The sequence below is a fragment of the Gouania willdenowi genome, chromosome 4 (genome assembly GCF_900634775.1).
Source record: "Gouania willdenowi chromosome 4, fGouWil2.1, whole genome shotgun sequence".
NCBI lineage: Eukaryota > Metazoa > Chordata > Actinopteri > Blenniiformes > Gobiesocidae > Gouania > Gouania willdenowi.
The window spans coordinates 31,235,179-31,255,747 of NC_041047.1; the positions used below are offsets into that span (position 1 = coordinate 31,235,179).

The following is a 20,569-nucleotide window of genomic DNA, read 5'->3' on the forward strand; positions in this document are numbered from 1 at the left end:
AAGCTGTCAGGTTTAATATGATTTCTATATCATCACAAAAGTTGTAAAGTTTATTTTTTACATTATTTATCCAGTGCTATCAAGCTATCAATCAAATAACCCTCCAGTAAGAGTGCTGCTGTATGCAGTAGCCAATCAGGTTGTTAGGAACGAGTTATAGCCTTAAAGAGGCGGGAACTGAAGAAGGACAGGCATACCAACCAATAGATATCGTCCAAATCCTTGGCGACCAATCAAACACCGAAAACGGAAAGCCCGTGCCTCAGTGTTGCGTTTGGGTGTTTATAGTTCTTCAGAGGAAAGAAAGCAGCTGTATTAATAAAGGTAAGTAGTTTAAAACCTGCTTTAGTTGTATGTGTAACTGTGTTTGCACTTGGTTTAATGTCTACACGGTCATGTCATTGTGACAAGGACGGAACACACCGGCTGAATAACGGTGTTAGTTACTTCCGTGAGCCTGTGTTGATAATAACGGTGCTTCATATGGTGCAGCTAAATAAAGTAGCTGCTTTTAAACAGTGACGTTTGATATTATTATTATTATTAGCTTTAAATTATGCAATTAGTAGAGTTAAAACATACAGTAAAACTTGTGTCCATATTTGGTTTGTCTTAATTATTATTAACAATTATTATTTAATTTTAGTTTAGAGAAGTGTTAATAAATAGCCAGACAAGAAATACTACGACCTAAACCAAAGAAAACTTAAAAATCTCAAAATAATATTACAACTATTTCCTTTCTGCTAAAATGTAAAAGAGATTTTTTTACCTTAAAAAATGTCCTGCTGATAATAATCCTTAAGAAAGAGGAACGTATTTCCCTTTAATCTCAATGAACTGCCTTTAATTCAAACTAAGTGGTATTTTATAAAGGTAGACATTTTTATACACACATTTTTTGTGCAATTTAATAGAAGAAAGAAGCATAAAGAACACAACTTTTATTCAATCAATAGTTGCAACATAAAAATAAATTCTAATTAATAGTTTTGCATTCAGAGTAGCTATTTGTCAGTATGCAGCAAGGTTGGGGTCAATTACATTTTCCAGTTACAATTACATTCTCAATTACCCATATTCAATTACAATTCAATTACGATTACAGTTACCAGCAATTGTTTCAATTACAATTATTTTCTATCCTCAGAAATTCAATTACATTCTCAATTACTAAAGTTCAATTACAATTAATCACAACAGATGCTCCTGAAATAAATAACCTTCCTCTTGTGTTAGCTTTTTGTTAGCATTTCTTATAATCAGGTCCTAAAGCATCTGTAAAATACACTAAAAAAAATCTATCATCAATTTCTTTCCTATCTATTGGTTTCCTCGTTAGACTTCCTATAATCAATGAAAATATAGGTTTTAATATTTATGAAAATCCACCATGAACTACTTCAAGAAATGCAAGCTGAAGGTTTTGGAATGGCCTTCACATTCTCCAGTCATCAATTAAAAATCTGTGGGTAGATCTTAATAGAGATGTGCATGCAAGATGACCCCCAGAATATTGCAGAACTGGAAGTATTTTGCAAGGAAGAATGGGGGAAAATTCAATATAATAGAATCCAGAGACTTGTAGTTGGCTATAAAAAGTGTTTACAAGCTGTGATATCTGCCAGAGGTGGTCCTACTAAGTGCTGAAGGTACTGATGCAGTAGAGTGCCCTGACTTTTGCACAAGCCAAAGTGATGTTTTATATTTTTGTAATTTTGTTCAATTTATAAAATAAAATGTAACTCTGCATCAATGTTTCCTGATAATATTGTCTTTTTCTCATATACCAGGGAGACTATAAATATGAACATAGTTTTTTAATACATAAAGTATGCTGTTTTTAAAGGGGTGCCCTGACTTTCGCACACAACTGTATATATATATATAACTGTTAATTAAAGATAATGTTTTACTTTTCAATTTTATTGAAGAAACATTTCCACAGTTTTGTCTCACACAGTGAGCGAGGATTGTCCAAATTTTGATTTACATAATGATCTCATTTTCTTAAATTAGAAAATATTGATATTATTGTCAAATTAAACATTGACAGGGGAGTAACCTAAGAGCTGATTATCAATCACAGTCCAAAATGTTTCGTTGGAGTCACCTCGTCATTTACATTTGTGTCCAGATGCAGTTCATGCTCCTGTTCAGTCGGCAGGGAAAGCTCAGGCTGCAGAAGTGGTATGTGCCTTTGTGTGATAAAGAGAAAAAGAAGATCACCAGAGAACTGCTACAGACCGTTTTGGCCCGAAAACCCAAAATGTGCAGCTTTCTGGAATGGAGGGATCTCAAGGTTGTGTACAAGAGGTGAGTAGAGTTTCACACTAAAATGTGGATTAGTATTCAGTGTAGATTGAGGAATGTCTCTGAGCAGAGGTGGCAAACATTTTAGTCTTCAGTGCTCAAGTATAAGTAGATGCTTGAATAAAAAACGACTGGTAAAAGTTTTGAAGTTGCTTCCTTACTTGAGTAAAAGTAAAACATAACGTGCCCGCACTTGAAAACCCTCGGCCCGACATTAGAAAAATAATTTACATTGATTTATTGTGACCAAGCTAAGCACTTCAGTGAATTTATCGTTGGAAATGGTTTGTCCATTCCATTTATTATACCGGTGGAGGAATAAAAGGTTATTAAATATGATTACTCACCTGTTTATGCATAGAATTGTATTAATGCATAACATGTTAGCACTAATCTAAAGCCCTGAGTGAATGTCACCTTACAGCAAGGTATTATGGAATCAGAACAGTATCATAATGAATGAGCTCTTGCAGGGTTTTTCACAAATACACATTCTTTGTTTCACAGTTGTATTTCAGATTCACAAATGCACACGATCTGTTTCGCAAATATATATTTTATGCAAACTTGTAATATAAATTCTGAAAAGCAAACACACCTGATTGGCTGATTAATCTGTCAATCACTTTTATCAGCCAATAGTGACGTTCATTGACCCGCGACGTCAGGGCAGTCTCAAAATTCCCCGCAGAGATTTCTCTCACAAATTCACAGAGGTTTCACAGCACAGAAGCAGTTTGTAAATGCACATTCAGCAATTTGCATGATCTGTGGATTTATATTACGTGTGCCTCAAAATGATATTTGTGAAGTAGAGCGTGTGCATTTCAGAATTTATATTCCTTATGATACTGTTCTGATTCCATAAGGTATCAATGGTAGTGGTGTTGAAAAATCGATTCGGCGATATATTGCGATATTACGTTGCGCGATTCTCAAAATGCATCCATATCGATTTTTTTTTTTTAAAAATTCATTTATTTATTTTTACCTTTATTTAACCAGGAAAGTATTTTCCACTGCAGGAGACATTGTAACTGCAAAAAGAAGTGCTCTGAAACCTGGGCATGTTGACCAGCTTATTAAAAGAAAGCACTAACTTTCTGCATTTATTTGTTGTTTTAGGCATATACCTCAGTTAAGTTGCACTAAAGTCAAAGTTGGTTTAAAAGCCACAGGCAGATTGTATGTTGGTTTTTATTTTTTAAGTTGTTGGCGCATGGCATGTTAAAGCCAATGTTTTGAGTGTAAAATATGCAAATAAAATCTATTTTATACATAATGTTCTCATGAAGGTGTACACATTTACAGATTTGTTGTTTCGTAAGGCAATAATCGCCTTAAACTGTATTATCGGGATATATTATATCACATGGTATCGTGACCTATGTATCGGGATAAGAATCGTATCACCAGATGCCAGGCAACGCACACCTCTAATCAATGGTCCACCTCCTTTCCTTCTTTAAAATCAGTCCATGACAAAGTTTTTTTCAAAATCCTCAAAAACGCTGTTTTCTTGCCAAAAATTGTCCGACTAGAAAATGTTCTTTCGTACCTAGAATCCCCCATATTAGTACCAATGTTTTGATGCATGAATTGTTGCTGGGTTATGAATTCAGATTTACACCTACATAAAATATCAGTCTAAAAATAGAGACTTTTTTTTTCAAAATGCCTTTTTTTCGCCAAAAAGTATCAGATCAGAAACATTTTAGCATGAATCTAAAGCCCTAAGTGAATGTCACCTTACAGCATAGTGTCAATGGTCCACTTCCTTTTGTTCTTTAAAATCAGTCCATGACAAAGTTTTTTTCAAAATTCGATTTTTTCTCCAAAAATCTACCGACCGGAATTTTTTTTTTCATTACCTGGAATCCTCCCATTAGTACCAAAGTTTTGGTGTGAGAACGGTTGGTGGGTATTGCATTAGAAGACTTACACCACTTTACACACACACACACACACACACACACACACACTCACACACCCACACACACACGCACGCACGCACGCACGCACACACACACACACACACACACACAGACGGACAACAAACTGATGACAATAACCTTCGGCCGAGCCCGAGGGTAAAAAGTACATGCTACTAAAATTTGCTGAATTACAAAAGTTAAACAATGTCCCTTTAATAATAAGACAAAGTTTTAAAACAAAATCCAGCAAATTCCATAGGTCTCTACAAACTTGTAGAAAACTGGTACATGGAAATAAATTAAATCTGTTACCCTTTATGAACACCTGGAGAATTTAGCACTCATTATAGATCAAATTTGTAAATAAGAATAAAACTAAATAAAACTTGCAAATGCTCAACTAAACCCAGAGCAGCTTTGAGTTCAACATTTTTAAAAACTTGAAAATGTTAACCATAGAATAATGAACCTGCCTAACAGAAAAAAATCTCATACTAGCAACATTTTTCATTTAGTCTCAGGAAAATCATGTTCTCCAGGTTTCTGGAAAGGAGACATGCCCTTTGTGGTCTGAAAACGAGCACTGCCATGATGAAAAGCCATTCACAAGCAGCTTCACAGTTGTTGGTTTGCGTCTTTTTCATCTTAACGTCATCTTCGAAGGTCTTAAAAGTAACGAGCTCATTTTTAAAATGTGAGGAGTAGAAAGTACAGATATTTGTTTAAAAAAGGAAGGGTAAAAGTAAAAAGTTGCCAAAAAAATAAATACTCAAGTAAAGTACAGATACCAGAAAAAACTACTTAAGTACAGTAACAAAGTATTTGCACTTTGTCACCTCTGTCTCTGAGTACTTTATGTAAATCCATCAATCATGTGCATGAGAGAAAGTGATACTGCAGAGCTGAAGCTATTCCCTCAATGAAAGAGCATTCTTTGTGCCTCATTATCTGTGGTTGCTATGTCGACAAACAAGCAGTCAGATGGTTTGTGATGACAGAACAATGACACAACAGGAGCAGGAGTTTGCTTCCCCCCTGGACCCCCTCTGAAGAGTTTATCAATACTTTATAGGTGTTAATTTCTCTATCTCAGCAATTCTGTGGTCATTGAACAGTTTCTTGAAAGTCATAAACTCATTCAGATCCTTTTTGGCAGCTAATTTCATTAACAGGATTAGTCAATACATGTAGCTCTGTCTGTCTCCACTGAGGAGTGGAGAGGGGAGGGGCAATCAATGGGTGCGCTGCCCACCAAACAGGAAGGAAGAAGACACGAGAGTGAAAAGCATAGACATTTATCTATGAAAGCGAGGAATCTCTGTGTGTATGTGTGTGTGTCTGTGCCTCAAATGTGCACAAAAACACAACAGAAAGATACAAAAATACACATAATGACTCCAATAAACATACATTACAGAAAAATACACCAAACGACAAAAATATAAATATAAGTAAGAAAAGAAAATACAACAAACAAATTTATCATGTGCATGTCCCATAGAATTAAACGAGGGAAATTGAACATGCTATTTTACTTTGCACACACAAATATACACGTTTATAACACTACAGAGTAGTATTATACATCCAACTTTCAAACATGTACGCATTTGGCCATATGTGACAAATCTACTTAAGCTCCCACTATATGAATACATTCGTCTGACGGGCACTGTACTAGTATATATAAAGGCTAGATGTCTCGTCCGCGCTGCCAGCCAATGGAGTAGCACGTCCGCACTGGCGGCCATCTTGTTTTGGTCAGCTCTCCTCTCCATAACATTGTGTAGTAGTGGTGCATGTACTTTTTAAATAATCATAACATGCAAAATTTTCTACCGATTTTAAATATAGTTATAGTATTAACATCTTACAGGTGATCCCACGGGCTCTGGTTTCAACACAACGCCGATTAGAGCAATTAGAGTCAATTAGAGCAAAGTCTGGCATCTTCACTCAGTAAATTCCTGCAAGAATCATAATGTAAGATGTTATTAACAAACTTTTTTAACAAGTTAAATCTGGTGGTCTATGCTTTAAACAACTATGCTGCATCATTAAGTTGTTTTTGAAGAGAAAAGCTGCAATTTTAACATGTTCAAACATCTAGAATTGTAGCCACGTTAATAACGTTTGTAAGAAACCAAAAAGTTTGTAAATCCATCAAGATTTCAGAGTATTTACATATGTGCAGATCACTCACCTTCCCTCAGGTACCACAGACTCTGTCAGATAGCTGCCCGAGTTAAGATGATGACGTTAGAGACTCCGCCGTAAGACATCTAGCCTTATTATGTTATCTATGGTGAAAAACTCAGGATTCTCAGAAACTACAGGAGGTGGAGGTGAGGTAAATGAAAACATAAAAGAAAACATAGTAAAATTTGGACACATTTTAATGTGACGGCAGTTCCAGAGCAGAGTCTAGACTGAGCCATCTACATGTTTCTTATCACTCAGGCTCCACAAACCACCTGCAAACACATGTGAGAGCAGTAGTGACATTTACAAGACCTTTTGTATTTTATAATTTACTGTTAGATGTTAGGTATACAGACAAAACCTAATAGTTTATATTAGGTTTTTATATATATATATATACTTTTTTTTTTTACAGATAATTTAGTAATAATTAACATATGACATTACAATAAGTAAGTGCTTTAAAGGGGACATATCATGCTAAATCCACTTTTTTAGCCCTTAAATGCATTTTGTTGTATATTTAGAGTGCTTAGAAGTACAGAAAAAATCAAATTAGTCTCTTCAGGTGCTCCGTAGATATCTTTATATTCTGTTTTGGTCATATTTTTCAATCTGTTTCTATTTTTCTATTCTCTATTACGTTTTTTGAACTATTACATCACAGTATTTGCAGCGGAACTGCCAAATTAGTACATCAACTCCAGGTCCAACACTTCGAGCAATCCGCCATTTTTATTTCTCGCTTTTATTTTGTAGTCCAAGCTCAAGGATGCCGAAGTTACGAGAGGATAAGTCAAAATGTTTGGTTGTTGGATGTAGTAACCCACACGCTTCATTACACCGTCTCCCAGCATCAGAACCTTTTCAAAGTGCCTGGTTGAGTTTTATTTTTCACAGAAATGTACCCACATCTGTGGGTAAGGTCATTTTTGTGTGCACGCTGCACTTCAAGGATGACTGCTTCGCCAGTACAAAGAAGGATGTGCCAAAAGACTTTGTCTGATTGAGGGTTCAATTCCTTCTATTTTTGGAGACGACGAACAGAGCACTTCGGTAAGCTGTAAATAATGCTAAAAAGTGTGATGATAAGACGTCCCTGTCATTGTTTTGTTAGCATTAGCAGTTGCACCGTCTTCAGACTTCATATGTTTGCGCTGTGTGCTTGTTTTAGATCCTTGATGATATGGCCTACGTGATTTAATTTAAGTCTAAAGTTTTCATTAGTCATTTCGATTTGCCGTTTTTGTCTTTGAAAAGACTGTATTAAATGCATTTTGTGACGTTAGCTTAGCGCTAGCGTTAGCTCGGTGCTTGTGTTAGCTCACTTGTTAGGGTTCTGCAGGTTCATCATCTTCATTTTCATCTCACTCCGCTGGGTCCGACTCTGGCTGGAACATGTAAAGCTGGATGGACAAGTATTCCGTTGTTGACATTTTGTAAATAACCTCTGAATAAAAAGTTTATGCGCCGCTACATAGCCGTATCTCTTCTATCAAACTACAAAAATGGCCGAGCAGGGTGGAGTTGAACCGAGTGTCACCTGAAGAGGGGGCGGGGTATGGAGTGTCTCATTTGCATTTAAAGAGACCGCACCAAAACGAGTTGCTCTCAGAAGCACATCAGAAAAGGGGTAGAAAAGGGGCCTGTGGAGCTATAATAATGAGGAATTCAGACCCAAGCAGTGCAGTTCCGCTTTATATAGACCACAACTGTATGATTTATATGTAAAAAGGAAGGATTTAAAACCATGATATGTCCCCTTTAAATTTCATTTTGTTTTCAGATATTTGTACTTTTAGTTCTCAGTCGTTTAGGAAGTTTAATATGCTACAATGCTTAAAATAAAAACAGACATTTGATAATTTTGGTGTGAAACTGTGTATTGATATTCAACAAAACTAGTAGCACAGACCACATGCTGCCTGTGTTGAGCTTGGCATGGAGATTGCAAAACAGCTCATTATGGGTTGCCTCAATGGTTGAAAGGTATTAACTGAGCAGGTCCAGTATTGGTCAATCATCACATGCCTGAAGCGTGCTTTAGGGATTATCAGGGATGAAGAAGCTTGGCATTATGGAGTTTTACTGATTCAGCCTTCTTCTTCGACCTCTGACTTCAAAACAATGCCCTGCTCAGAGTGAACTGTAGTCCTTTAAAGAGTAACTAAACCCCAAACCCACTTTTTTCTGCTGAATACATACTGTATGTATTTGGGTATTAAGTATTGCTGTTGATTGATCCTAGTACAACTTTTAACATTTTAATAAAAGTATTTTAATTTTGCATATTTAGTTGTAAAATGTCAGAGTTACTGATAACTAAGGGTTCAACACCGGCGATTACAATTGAACTTTGCTATTGGCAGAAATGGATTATTTGGATTACCCTAGTCATCAACTTTCATTGTTGGGCCCACCCTTCCTATAAAAGCTGAGAGGAGGGAGGAGGGTTTCCTCCAATCACAGCCCTCAGTGAGCATTGATTGACAGCTTCAATGAGGAACTCTTTTGCTCCGTGTGAAGCAGCCTGCTGCAGTGGTGATGTTTTTGACTCTGTGCTTCTATAAAGATCAGATTCTGGTCTAATTAGAGGGTTCATCAAGCTATGTGTGTTTCTACAGACATATAGTGTGTGTATCCACGTCTGTCTCTGCATGTGTGCGAACGTGCATTTACTTCTCGCTGCTGTGTGTGTCTTTATATGTGTGTGAGGCCGCAGTATAGTGGGAGTAGAGTAGGGACTGTTTGTGAGTAATATAGCATTTGTGGGGCTGTGTGTGCTGTGTGCTTATGCTTGTGGGCTGTGTATTGTGTGTAGTAGTTGAGCAGGCAGGCACTAACGGCTGCCTGAGTGGGTGTGTCTTACTGGTCCAGAAGTAACACCCATAATCAAGGCATTTTTTTAAATTTCCCCCCTAGTGGCAGATCAGTAGAAAGCAGGGGTTTAGTTACTCTTTAATAAGTTACTCTGCGCTAAATTAATGAGAGAATAGATTATGTATCAATGTGAAGATGAAGAAATCATGATTTAGGATCACCCAGTCTCAATTCAGTCTTTTGAACTCTTTTTTTTGCTCAGTTTAATGTGTTTGATGTGTCAATGTGTTGCAGATATGCCAGTTTGTATTTCTGCTGTGCCATCGAGAACCAGGACAACGAGCTCATCACTCTGGAGATCATCCACAGATACGTGGAGCTGCTCGATAAATACTTTGGCAGTGTGTGTATCAGCCATCAAAGCACATCAACAATAACACTAAACAAGAACATTTTCACAAGTTCAGGAAAAACAAGTTCAACCAAGGTTTAATTTTTTTGGATGAATGACAGGTTTGTGAGCTGGACATTATTTTCAACTTTGAGAAGGCTTACTTCATTCTGGATGAGTTCCTGCTGGGTGGAGAAGCTCAGGAGACGTCCAAAAAGAACGTGCTGAAGGCCATTGAGCAGGCCGACCTGCTACAAGAGGTGAGAGATCTCAACAATTTACAAATGTTAATGGTGTTAAGCTGCTAAGTTTAACCGTACATTTTATTTTAATTTAATTTTTTGTAACCAGATCACAATTGGATTATTTGTGTGCCAAGCATTTCAGTTGTTATTTAATTAAAAAAAAACAAAAAAAAAAACACCTAAAGCAGAAACAGGAAAAGGCAGATGCTGAATATTTCCAACTAATACTATTTATACATATATATATATATATATATATATATATATATATATATATATATATATATATATATATATATATATATATCTTTTGCTTGTTTTCAATATACAGTATATTGTATTAGCTTTCTTTTTAAATGTGAAACAGCAGTAGAGGGAAGATTAAAGTATGCAAGAGTTAAGAGATCATTGTGAAAGTGCTTGATGTACTCCATCAAACTGTCAATCACTTCTGGTCATTTACGGTCCGAGCTGCAGTATGAGTACACCCTTTCACCAGTATATTCAAAAAGCACAAAGTGGAAAGATTGTCCTGGAAACTGTTTCTCAAATATATTAATTTCTGTCATGGATTATTTCAATAATTACTCTGAAAACCAAAGCAGATCTACATATGAAGATACCTTAAGAAAAGAACAAACAGAAGAAAAGGAGGATGTGCAGGGTGAAAGGGAGTGATGTTAAGGCAATAAATAATGACATTTAATTACAAGGGGAGCAAGAATAGAGGAAGAGCTTGATGCACCAATGAAAGGCCACTAGCAGGATGAACTTAGCATAACAAGAGAGTGCTCACATACACTTGATCAAAAGTAATGGTTGAGCTGTATTTGTGAAATAAGTGTAATCTAGGTTTAGAGACTGAAGGAATCTCCACTAAATAAGTGTGGCTTTGTTCGAAAAGCAGGTTTCCTATAAAAATATTATTTTCCCTGAATCACCAGGATATAGAACTGTGCACCTAACTTCAGTTATTTTATGGCACCAACTGAAATTCTTTGGTACTTCCTGGGATGATCAATCTTTAAAAATCCTGCCTGTGATTGGCTGTAATGTTACACATTGGTCAGTTGAAGTTATAATCACACCACTGCAAAGTTTTGGAGGTTTTAAATCGTTAAACTTTGTGTTTGAATTCAGCTTGTTGTAGAAAAAAAAGACGAACGGAGATACTTCCGTGTTTCGGGGGAAAACCACAGCTGAATAATTATGGAATCACAGGAGTGACAAAATTAAAGGGAAATGCATGTGGAAATATAAAGAGTATCAATAATAAAAAATTGGAAATATAAAGAGAATCAATAATGAAAAAATATACAAATGTAGTCATTCTTTTTCCATTTTGTTTTTGCTTTTTCCATTTTGTCGTTGCTTTTTCTGTTTTGTCTTTGTTTTTTCCATTTGCGTTTTTAGTGGCTTGAGCCATCAAGTAAAAGCAATGTCAAAGCAAAGACCCGCCCACAGCAAGGGCTGTGGGCTAGTCACCCTGGTTTCTGACCAGTTTAGTTGTACCAAGTGACCCTGGTTTCTGACCAGGGTGACTAGTTGATATCTAATCACACGATTCCTGCTTGCAGTGACTATGTATTAGCAGGCTTGGGGAGTAATGAATTACAAGCAACAGCATTACGTAGTCAGAATTAAAAAAACATGTGACTGTGATCCTTGATCGTATATCAAAAAACGTGTAATCAGATTACAAGTTGTTGTTTTTTTATAAAAACTAGGATTACTTTGGGGGATTACATTTTAAAAGTAAGCAGAATATGCATCAGTGCATCAAACACACAGTGTTTGTGATCAAGCATAGCTTTTATTTGATGGCTTGAGCTATCAAGTAAAAGCAATGCCAAAACGCAAATGGAAAAGACAAAGACAATACAGAAAAAATAATGACAGAATGGAATAAGCTAAATGGAAAAAGCAAAGACAAAATGGAAAAAGAATTGACGACATTTGCATATGTTTTCATTATTGATTCTCTTTATATTTCCAAATTTTTATTATTGATTCTCTTTATATTTTCTTTTAATTTTGGCACTCCTGTGATTCCATAATTAACATACCGGCTTTCTTTGACTTTTCACACGCTATTGTTATTGGTTTTAAAAAGCATATAGAATTGAAACCATTCAGATTAATGGTTTAGGTTTGGATGGCAGTTTTTCTATGAATCCAATACCCAATCTCTGTGTACAAATACTGATTTCTCTTTTTTCATTTAGATTGTTTTTTTTTACATTTTTTTGTCCATAATGTGTTAATATCACTTTATCCTCTCCTTGATTTAACCTGTTGATTTGTCTGTGTTCTAATCTGCAGAATATAGATTGTCAGATGCGTCTGTTTGCAGGTACAGTCTGTAAAAACTACTGGAAAATCTCCTTCTAGTGTTAGTGCTGTAGTCTTAGATTTAACCCCAGATTTACAGAGGTAACCCTAAAGTGTGCCAACGACAACACACGTGCAACAGCAGTGCTTCAGATTAGAGGTTTGCACATAGGCAATGTAACTGTGCTAGTTTAGTTGTACCAAGTGACCTTGTGTAACCATGATAACCCCTCAGTAACAGTAAATCCTGGACATACGTAGAAGTAAAAGTCTTTATTAGTAGCACTTCTACAGAAAGTCATTCTGGTAAAAATAAATGTAACCCAGATCCCATGTAGTTAGAAAATAAAACTAGAGTGGTTAATACAATGAGACTGGGCCTGGGCTCGTTGTAGGGGAATACAACTTGTTTGAACGTTACTTAATAAATATATATTTATAATACTCTTTTCTATTCTTATAATGACCACCACAACTGTATTTTAGATGCAAAAATATTCACAAATTTATTTACAACACAAAGTAAAAGATAAATGTATCTTCATGTAAAATAAAATAAAATCACATGGGTATGAAAAGATATATTCAAAATAAACTTATAAACAAATAAAACTTCACTTTCCCAAAAGGAAAACTTTTCTGTGGGTAACTTGAAAGGAAATAATTACTTAAATCCTCTTTTGGAAATAAAATATTCAAATTGCCTTAAAAAAAAAACACACTTTTAAAATCAATTACAAATCAAAACTCAATATTATACCTGTGGGCCCACACACATTTATATAAAACAAATCTTAAATGAGATCCCAACCCGTTGCAGGCCTGTTTGATGACACTTCGTGTGCGGTGGGGCCTAAAAACTGGGATGGCCACTTCACTCAGATATGAGCATAAACAAAAAGCACGTGCATGTTAATGTTAGTACTCACGAATCCAGGTTATGTCAGTAGGGGCAGAAAGAATGGGGATAAGAGTCTCAGTGTGACAAAGGCAAAGGCAATGGCGATGGCAAAAAGAAGTACAGTCACAGCGGTCACGGCTCGGCAGCAGGGCACGTCACGGCAAAACAGCAAGGCAGAAACAGCAGGGCCTTCAGTTGGAAACCAGTCTCTCTCTCCAACGTCCGTCTCCTCTTGTAGGTCACATCAAAGTTTACGTCAGGACCACGGGCAGTCGACCTTCAAAACATAACATTAATGCTTCCCACACCACGATGCCTCCTTCATAAGCTCTCTGTTCGATAGCGTCTGTTCTCTTTCCTCATGCGTGCTCACTACCCCCCGCACAAACCCGTGCCACTAGTCCCGCCCCTTACACAGTGGCGTTACTCTGATTGACTCGAGTATTAAAACAACCAACAACAAAACGGGAATTAAATGATTGACATTTGTCAGGTAACAAGTTAGGTTACGCAAATAAACACAGCTTCTTCTTCTCTACTTTTCTCTTAGATGAACATTAAAGACTTTTATATGGTTTGATCTTTTAACTGTAAATAGTCTTATTTATTAAATTTACATATATTTATGCTTTTAAACAGCACACTTGTTAAACATTTATAACTACCATGAACTGTATTTATGAACTGTTATTAACACAGTCTGTTATTACACTGTAAATTATCTTTTATGTTCTGTAACTTATATGAATTTTGTACAGGGCTACACCCTCCCTCTTCTGACTGTGTAGATGTCCTCATCTCACCGTTTGTCCCTCTTCAACTTGGAAGGGTGATTCCTTTTCTCTTCCTCCATGTACCTTTTGGATGTCTTGGACTTTTTCCTTTGTTCGTTGTCAGGGTCTGGAGGGTTTAACTTGAGTTGGATGACCATGCCATGGTGCATGATGGTAACTGGTTCACAAGATGGATGACCAGGTTTCTCATAAGTTAATCTCATAGATGGCTTTGGTTTTCTCAGGGATGTCCTGACTGTAGAAGACCTTTCACTTTCACTTCTTGCACTTTTAACAGCTTTATTACGTCTGTTTCTTTGTAATGGAGGTGAGCTTGCTCCCTCTTCTGAATCTTGAAAATCTTCTTCCAAAGATTCAGTATTTGTCTCTTGGATATCAGAATGTGACAGAGGACGTGCAGCACCTTCAGGCGGTTCCTCATACTCTGTTTCTGTAAGTTGTTGAGTTTCTGTAACTTCACAGCTTTCCTCCTCAGATTTTCCATCCTCCTCAGAGTTTTCACTCTCTTTATTCTCCACAGAGTGACTTGTGTTTATCCGTCTCCTGACCTCATCCATATCAAAATCTGGAGGATTGTGGGCAGTTTCAAACTCTGAACCTGATGGCTCCGTGCCACTTTCTTCAGACTTGGTTGGTTGACGTTTCAGAGTACGTTGAGTTCTTGTTACAGGTCTTCGAACAGAGCTTGTGTCCTCTGATGGGTTAGGCACCCTGACCATGTAACCGATGGGCAACAGTTGATCTCGATGGAGAGTTTTCAGCACCCCTGAACCATACTCCGGTTTGACCTTGTAAACAGGCAGATTAGGCAACTTCTCCACAACAACATATGGTATTGATTTCCATCGATCTTGGAGTTTATGTTTGCCTTTTAGACCCACATTCTGAATTAGAATTCTGTCTCCTTTCTCCAAAGGTAGGTCTCTCACGCGTTGGTCATATCGGGCTTTGTTTTTCAGGTGATTCTTTGTAGCAGCGTCAGATGCCAACTGATAAGCTTTTTGCAACTCTTTCCTCATCCTGGCGACATACTGTTGGTAGGAGGTTTCACTTTCACCATTTGGCGAGATTCCAAAACAGATGTCAATGGGTAACCGTGCTTCCCTTCCAAACATGAGATGATAAGGGGAGTATCCCGTGGAATCATTTTTTGTGCAATTGTATGCATGTACCAGGTGGGTGATATGTTGACTCCAACGTTGTTTCTGTACAGTATCCAGGGTACCAAGCATGGCTAAAAGTGTTCGATTGAATCTTTCTGGTTGGGCATCCCCTTGAGGGTGGTATGGAGATGTTCTTGACTTCCGAACCCCAAGCATGGATAACAGTTCTTTAATCAGGCGACTTTCGAAATCTCTGCCCTGATCCGAGTGTATCCTTGCAGGTAGGCCATAGTGCACAAAATACTTGTCCCACAATACTCTTGCAACTGTGATAGCCTTTTGATCTTTGGTAGGAAATGCTTGTGCGTAACGTGTATAATGGTCAGTCACTACCAACACATTAGCCACACCTTTAGAGTCAGGCTCTATTTGCAAAAAGTCAACACAAACTAAATCCAAGGGGCCATTACTTGTTATTTGGTTTAAGGGCGAGGCATGCTGAGGGGGTGTCTTCCTGGCGATGCATCTACCACAGGTTCGAATGTACTGCTCGACCTCAGCTGTCATTCGCGGCCAATAAAATCTGTCCTTTATTAGTTCGGTGGTGCGTTCGATTCCCATGTGTCCACACTCATCATGTAGAGACATTAACACCATTGGGCGGTATCTTGCGGGTAAGACAAGTTGTTTGATCTGTTTTCCACACATCTTTTCTTTTACTCTGTAGAGTAATCCATCTTTTAGCTCCAACTTGCGGCTTTCACGTAGGAGCAGCACAGTTTCAGGTGAGTCATTCTTTGAGCGGGTCAGCCCTTTATTCTTCTCCAGTACTTTCTTTAATGGCCCAATTGTTGGGTCCATGTCTTGTGATGCTTGAATGTCTTTTGAGCTCAACTGATCAAGAGTGTTCATACTAAGGTTCACTGGAAAGACATAAGCTTCAGGTACTGCTGTGGCAGGAGCTCCCAACTGATCAACCAATCTGTCTGAGACATCAGCCTCTTCACTGATGCAAGCTCTTTTGCAGAGGGCTTTGATGCCAGCAGGTGGGACACAAGTCCACTCCTTTGTCTCCTCCAAAGTGTACTGTCTGGACAACAAGTCCGCATCAATATTGTGTTTCCCAGGTCGATACTGGATGGTGAAATCGTAGGTGGCGAGGGCGGCGAGCCAACGATGTCCGACTGCACTGAGTTTGGCGGAGGTCAACACATATGTTAATGGGTTATTGTCAGTTCTTACAATAAACTTGGCTCCATACAAGTAATCGTGAAACTTGTCGACGACAGCCCATTTTAATGCCAGAAATTCCAATTGATGGACGGGATAGTTGTGTTCTGAGTCTTTAAGCTTCCGACTGCCAAAAGCCACTGGTCTGAGGCCATCAAGATATTCCTGGTTCAGGACAGCGCCAAGACCATTCATACTGGCGTCTACATGTAAGACGTACGGTTTTGTGGGGTCAGCGAAAGCTAACACTGGGGCATTGATCAAACAGTCACGAATACGCTCAAAAGCGTCCTGGCAGCTTTTAGTCCACCGTTCTCCGAACGGCTCTGATGGCTTGAAATAGACTTTGCATGGGTCAACACTTTTTTTAGTCTTGGGGTCTTTCCAAGTGGGGGCGTAACCCTTTGTGAGCTCGGAGAGGGGACGGACAATGGCAGAGTAGTTTGCAATGAACCTCCGATAATAACTGCAAAATCCGAGGAAGGACTTCAGTGGTTTCAGGTGAGTGGGCTCTTTCCAATGCTTTACTACCTCCACTTTGTCTGGATCAGTAGCTATTCCGTTAGCAGAAACAATGTGACCCACATACTTGACTTCAGGCTGGCAGAATTGGCATTTGTCAATAGAAACCTTTAATCCAACCTCCTCTAATCTGTCCAACACCTTCAGCAGACGCTGCTCGTGCTCCTCGAGTGTCTTGCCGAAAATGATGATATCATCCAAGTACACGAGAGCTTCCAGCAGATGCATATCGCCTACAGCTTTTTCCATTAAGCGCTGAAATGTTGCTGGCGCTCCTGTGATTCCTTGTGGCATGCGCTCAAATTGATAGAAACCGAGAGGGCAAATAAACGCCGTTTTCTCTTTGTCCTCCGGAGCCATCTCTATCTGGTAGTAACCACTTCGCAGATCCAGGACGGAGAACCATTGGCTGCCTGATAGAGAATCCAAGGCGTCGTCAATGCGTGGCATTGTGTACTGGTCTGGTGTGGTGCGGTTGTTCAGTGTTCTGTAATCAATGCAGATTCTTATCTTCCCATTCTTTTTGCGGACTACAACGATTGGTGAGGCGTATGGGCTACGGGACTCAGTGATAATGCCAGTGGCCAGTAGTTGTTGTATGTGTCGCCGCACATCATCTATGTCTGCAGGGGCTAGTCTCCTTGACCTCTCTCTGAAGGGTCTGGGGTCATGCAGGCGTATGTGGTGTTCAACACCCTTGGCGCGACCAACATCCCACTCATGCAGTGAGAAAACATTCCGCCTCTCAGCCAACTTCTGCTGAAGCCGACTTTTCCACTCTTCGGGAATGGGAGAGTCCCCGAAATTGAAGAGACTTGGATCTAGGGTTTCAGCTGGGAGGTCAGACGGCTGAACTGGGGTAACTGTGTCCACAGCATACATCTCAGCAATGATGGTCCCAACTGGGAGGGAAGTTGTCTTTTTGGACTCATTCTGAATGAGGACAGTGAAACTGTTGATGTCTATGTTGGCGTCTGAGAGCACACCAGGCTGTACCAGCAGACCGGCAGGGAGCAACTGGTCAGTGGGGGCATCAATCAGTACAAGGTTTTTGGACAGGGCACTTTGTCTTTCCACTTTGCACGTCGCATAGTACTTTGCACCTGGAGCAATGGAGAGTAAACCGGGTCCTGTCCACTTTATCTGTCCCAAGACTTCATCTTTGGTTAGCTGCTCTTGTGCTTTGACGGGGGCGTAAACAGACTGAATCCTCATTGAGTGCACAGTGTTCTCGTCACCGTTGATCTTCACCATCTCCCATAAACGGCGAAACAGAGATGTATTGGTGCCAACCAATACAGGGGTTTGTTGCTGGTTTTTTGGCTCAGGGCAGATTAAGGCAAGCACTTCTACTCGTCCCGACACACCAGTGATCTCTTCAGTGAACTCCATCTCAACAACAACATATCCTTTGTAAGGAAACTCAGTGTCTGAAAGGCCCCATAGTCCAAGACCAGAGAGGGGTTTTATCGGGACATAAGGTAAGTGTTTGTTATACCAGCTTTCAAAAATAATAGTCACGTTAGACCCACTGTCGATGAGAGCATCGCAGACCACATCATTAACTTTGATGGGGTGAATGAATGATGGACCTACGAGACCTTCAGGTAAGTCAGTATTAGGTTCTGGGACTTCAACCTTATTGGTTCTAGCTACATGCTGTTCTTCCGCTGCAGGATTTGGATTCTCTTTGTTTGGTAAAGGGGGAACGCGCACCAAACGTACAAGCTTTCTGATAACTTTCTGAAGATTTTCAGGGGCAGTACATCTGGTGGCTATGTGGCCATTTTCCCCACACCGATAACAGAAAAACTCATCATTGTCTTGTCGGGAGGAAAAAACTCTGGAATGAGCGGGCTTGTGAACTGGAGCTGCTTTGTATCGGTGGGGCTGGGGTGTGTGTTCTCGTGGGGGGTCTGATGTGTATTTTACTGCCATTACACTCATTTTATTTTTTAGGGCTTTCACTTGTTTCCTTAGTGATTGCAATTCACTCTGTGACTCATTTTTCTGTTTTTGTTTCTCTTTTGGACATGTAAAGGGCTCATCAGATGGCTGAGGTTGTAGATTGCATCTCTGCTCTAGCTGCGCTCTCAATTCTCGAATCTGAGCTTGAAGTTCACTCCTAGAGACTGAGTCAGGTTCGCTCTCTTTTTCAACTTGGACAGTGCGTACACGCTGAGGACGCATGTGTGACACCTGACTTTGTCTGGCTGACTGGCGACCTTCCTCTTCCATCACTTCTCTTAACAGGTTCAAGAATGTAGGGGGATTATTACGCCGCTCTCTAATTTTCAACTGAAGCAACATTAGTTCAGAGGTGGACCCTCTAAGAAGCTGCTCTAAACGAGCGCTGTTGGCAGCGTTAACAGGTAAACCACCTCCCTGTACTACTTTGACAAGGGATCTTTCTACTCTTCGTAGGAACTCAGACAGACGCTCACCAGGGTGTTGGTGAAGGGCTCTAAACGACAGGTAGAGTTCTTCTGAGGACTCTACTGTACCAAAAATGCTCTCTATAGCCTCTATGTACTCACGGGGGCTAGCATCAGGTTGAGTCAGGCGAACAGCTTGAATGATTTCAAAGGCTGGCCCTTTGAGACTTTCCAGTATCCGACGTCGTTTCTCTTTGTCGGAGCACTCACCTTCCTCTACTAAGAGGGTTGCTTGCTCCAGCCAGTTGTCTAAGGTCTCTTCTCCAGCTGGGGTGGGACTGATCCCGGAGAATGTCCGCAGACGTCTGTATGAGTGACTGTCAGGTTGTATGTTTGTTCTGCTCATAACATCACCGACTGCACGGATGATGTCTTCAGGGTTGCTGTTACCCTCTTTGGTTGGGGAACGTAGACCTTGGATGTCCTCTAAGGTTCTCCCTTCACTCTGCAAAAAGGTAAGAAGCTTCTCTTCAAAGTTATCAAGCTGAGGCTCTGTGTAGTAGACAGTTTTCCAACTACTTCCTTCACTTATAGGCATTATCTCAGGTGGGATTTTAGAGGGGTCAATTTCTTCACGACACTCACATAACACCATCACAGATTGTTGTTGAGGGTGAAACATTTTGCCTCTCACTCTAACTTTTCCCAAAGCTTTGATGGTCTCTGCTGTTTCTTCAATGTCTTCTCTTGAAACACCTTCTGGTACTCCATGTAACAGGAGGGCGTGCTTTAAATCTAATGCTTCTCCTTTGCACCAGTTAATTAACTTGTGTTGTGTTGGACTGCTTGTTTGGCCTGCCATTGCTGTACTTTGCTTAAATTGCCTTTAGTTACTGTTAGCACGTTACTTTTATACTAATGCTCTAAAGTTGTGGGGTCTAGTTGCTTATACTTATGTTTATAAATTCTAGTTCATGTTAAATAATCCCAGCAGTGCCTCCATTTTATGTAACCCGTTGCAGGCCTGTTTGATGACACTTCGTGTGCGGTGGGGCCTAAAAACTGGGATGGCCACTTCACTCAGATATGAGCATGAACAAAAAGCACGTGCATGTTAATGTTAGTACTCACGAATCCAGGTTATGTCAGTAGGGGCAGAAAGAATGGGGATAAGAGTCTCAGTGTGACAAAGGCAAAGGCAATGGCGATGGCAAAAAGAAGTACAGTCACAGCGGTCACGGCTCGGCAGCAGGGCACGTCACGGCAAAACAGCAAGGCAGAAACAGCAGGGCCTTCAGTTGGAAACCAGTCTCTCTCTCCAACGTCCGTCTCCTCTTGTAGGTCACATCAAAGTTTACGTCAGGACCACGGGCAGTCGACCTTCAAAACATAACATTAATGCTTCCCA

The 20,569-nt window shown here is 39.4% G+C and overlaps 1 protein-coding gene across 3 annotated transcripts in view; it reads left to right on the forward strand.

Moving 5' to 3' along the window:
• Nucleotides 1-226: 226 nt before the first annotated feature.
• LOC114462591 (AP-1 complex subunit sigma-2) overlaps nucleotides 227-20,569 on the forward strand; it is a 54,615-nt gene continuing 34,272 nt past the window's right edge. For all 3 annotated transcript variants that reach the window (XM_028445540.1, XM_028445541.1, XM_028445542.1), the window contains exons 1-4: nucleotides 227-324; nucleotides 2,138-2,316; nucleotides 9,564-9,672; nucleotides 9,783-9,920. In XM_028445540.1, coding sequence (XP_028301341.1) covers nucleotides 2,138-2,316; nucleotides 9,564-9,672; nucleotides 9,783-9,920 — 426 coding nt within the window. In that variant the 5' untranslated portion in view covers nucleotides 227-324. The remainder of the gene's footprint in view (nucleotides 325-2,137; nucleotides 2,317-9,563; nucleotides 9,673-9,782; nucleotides 9,921-20,569) is intronic.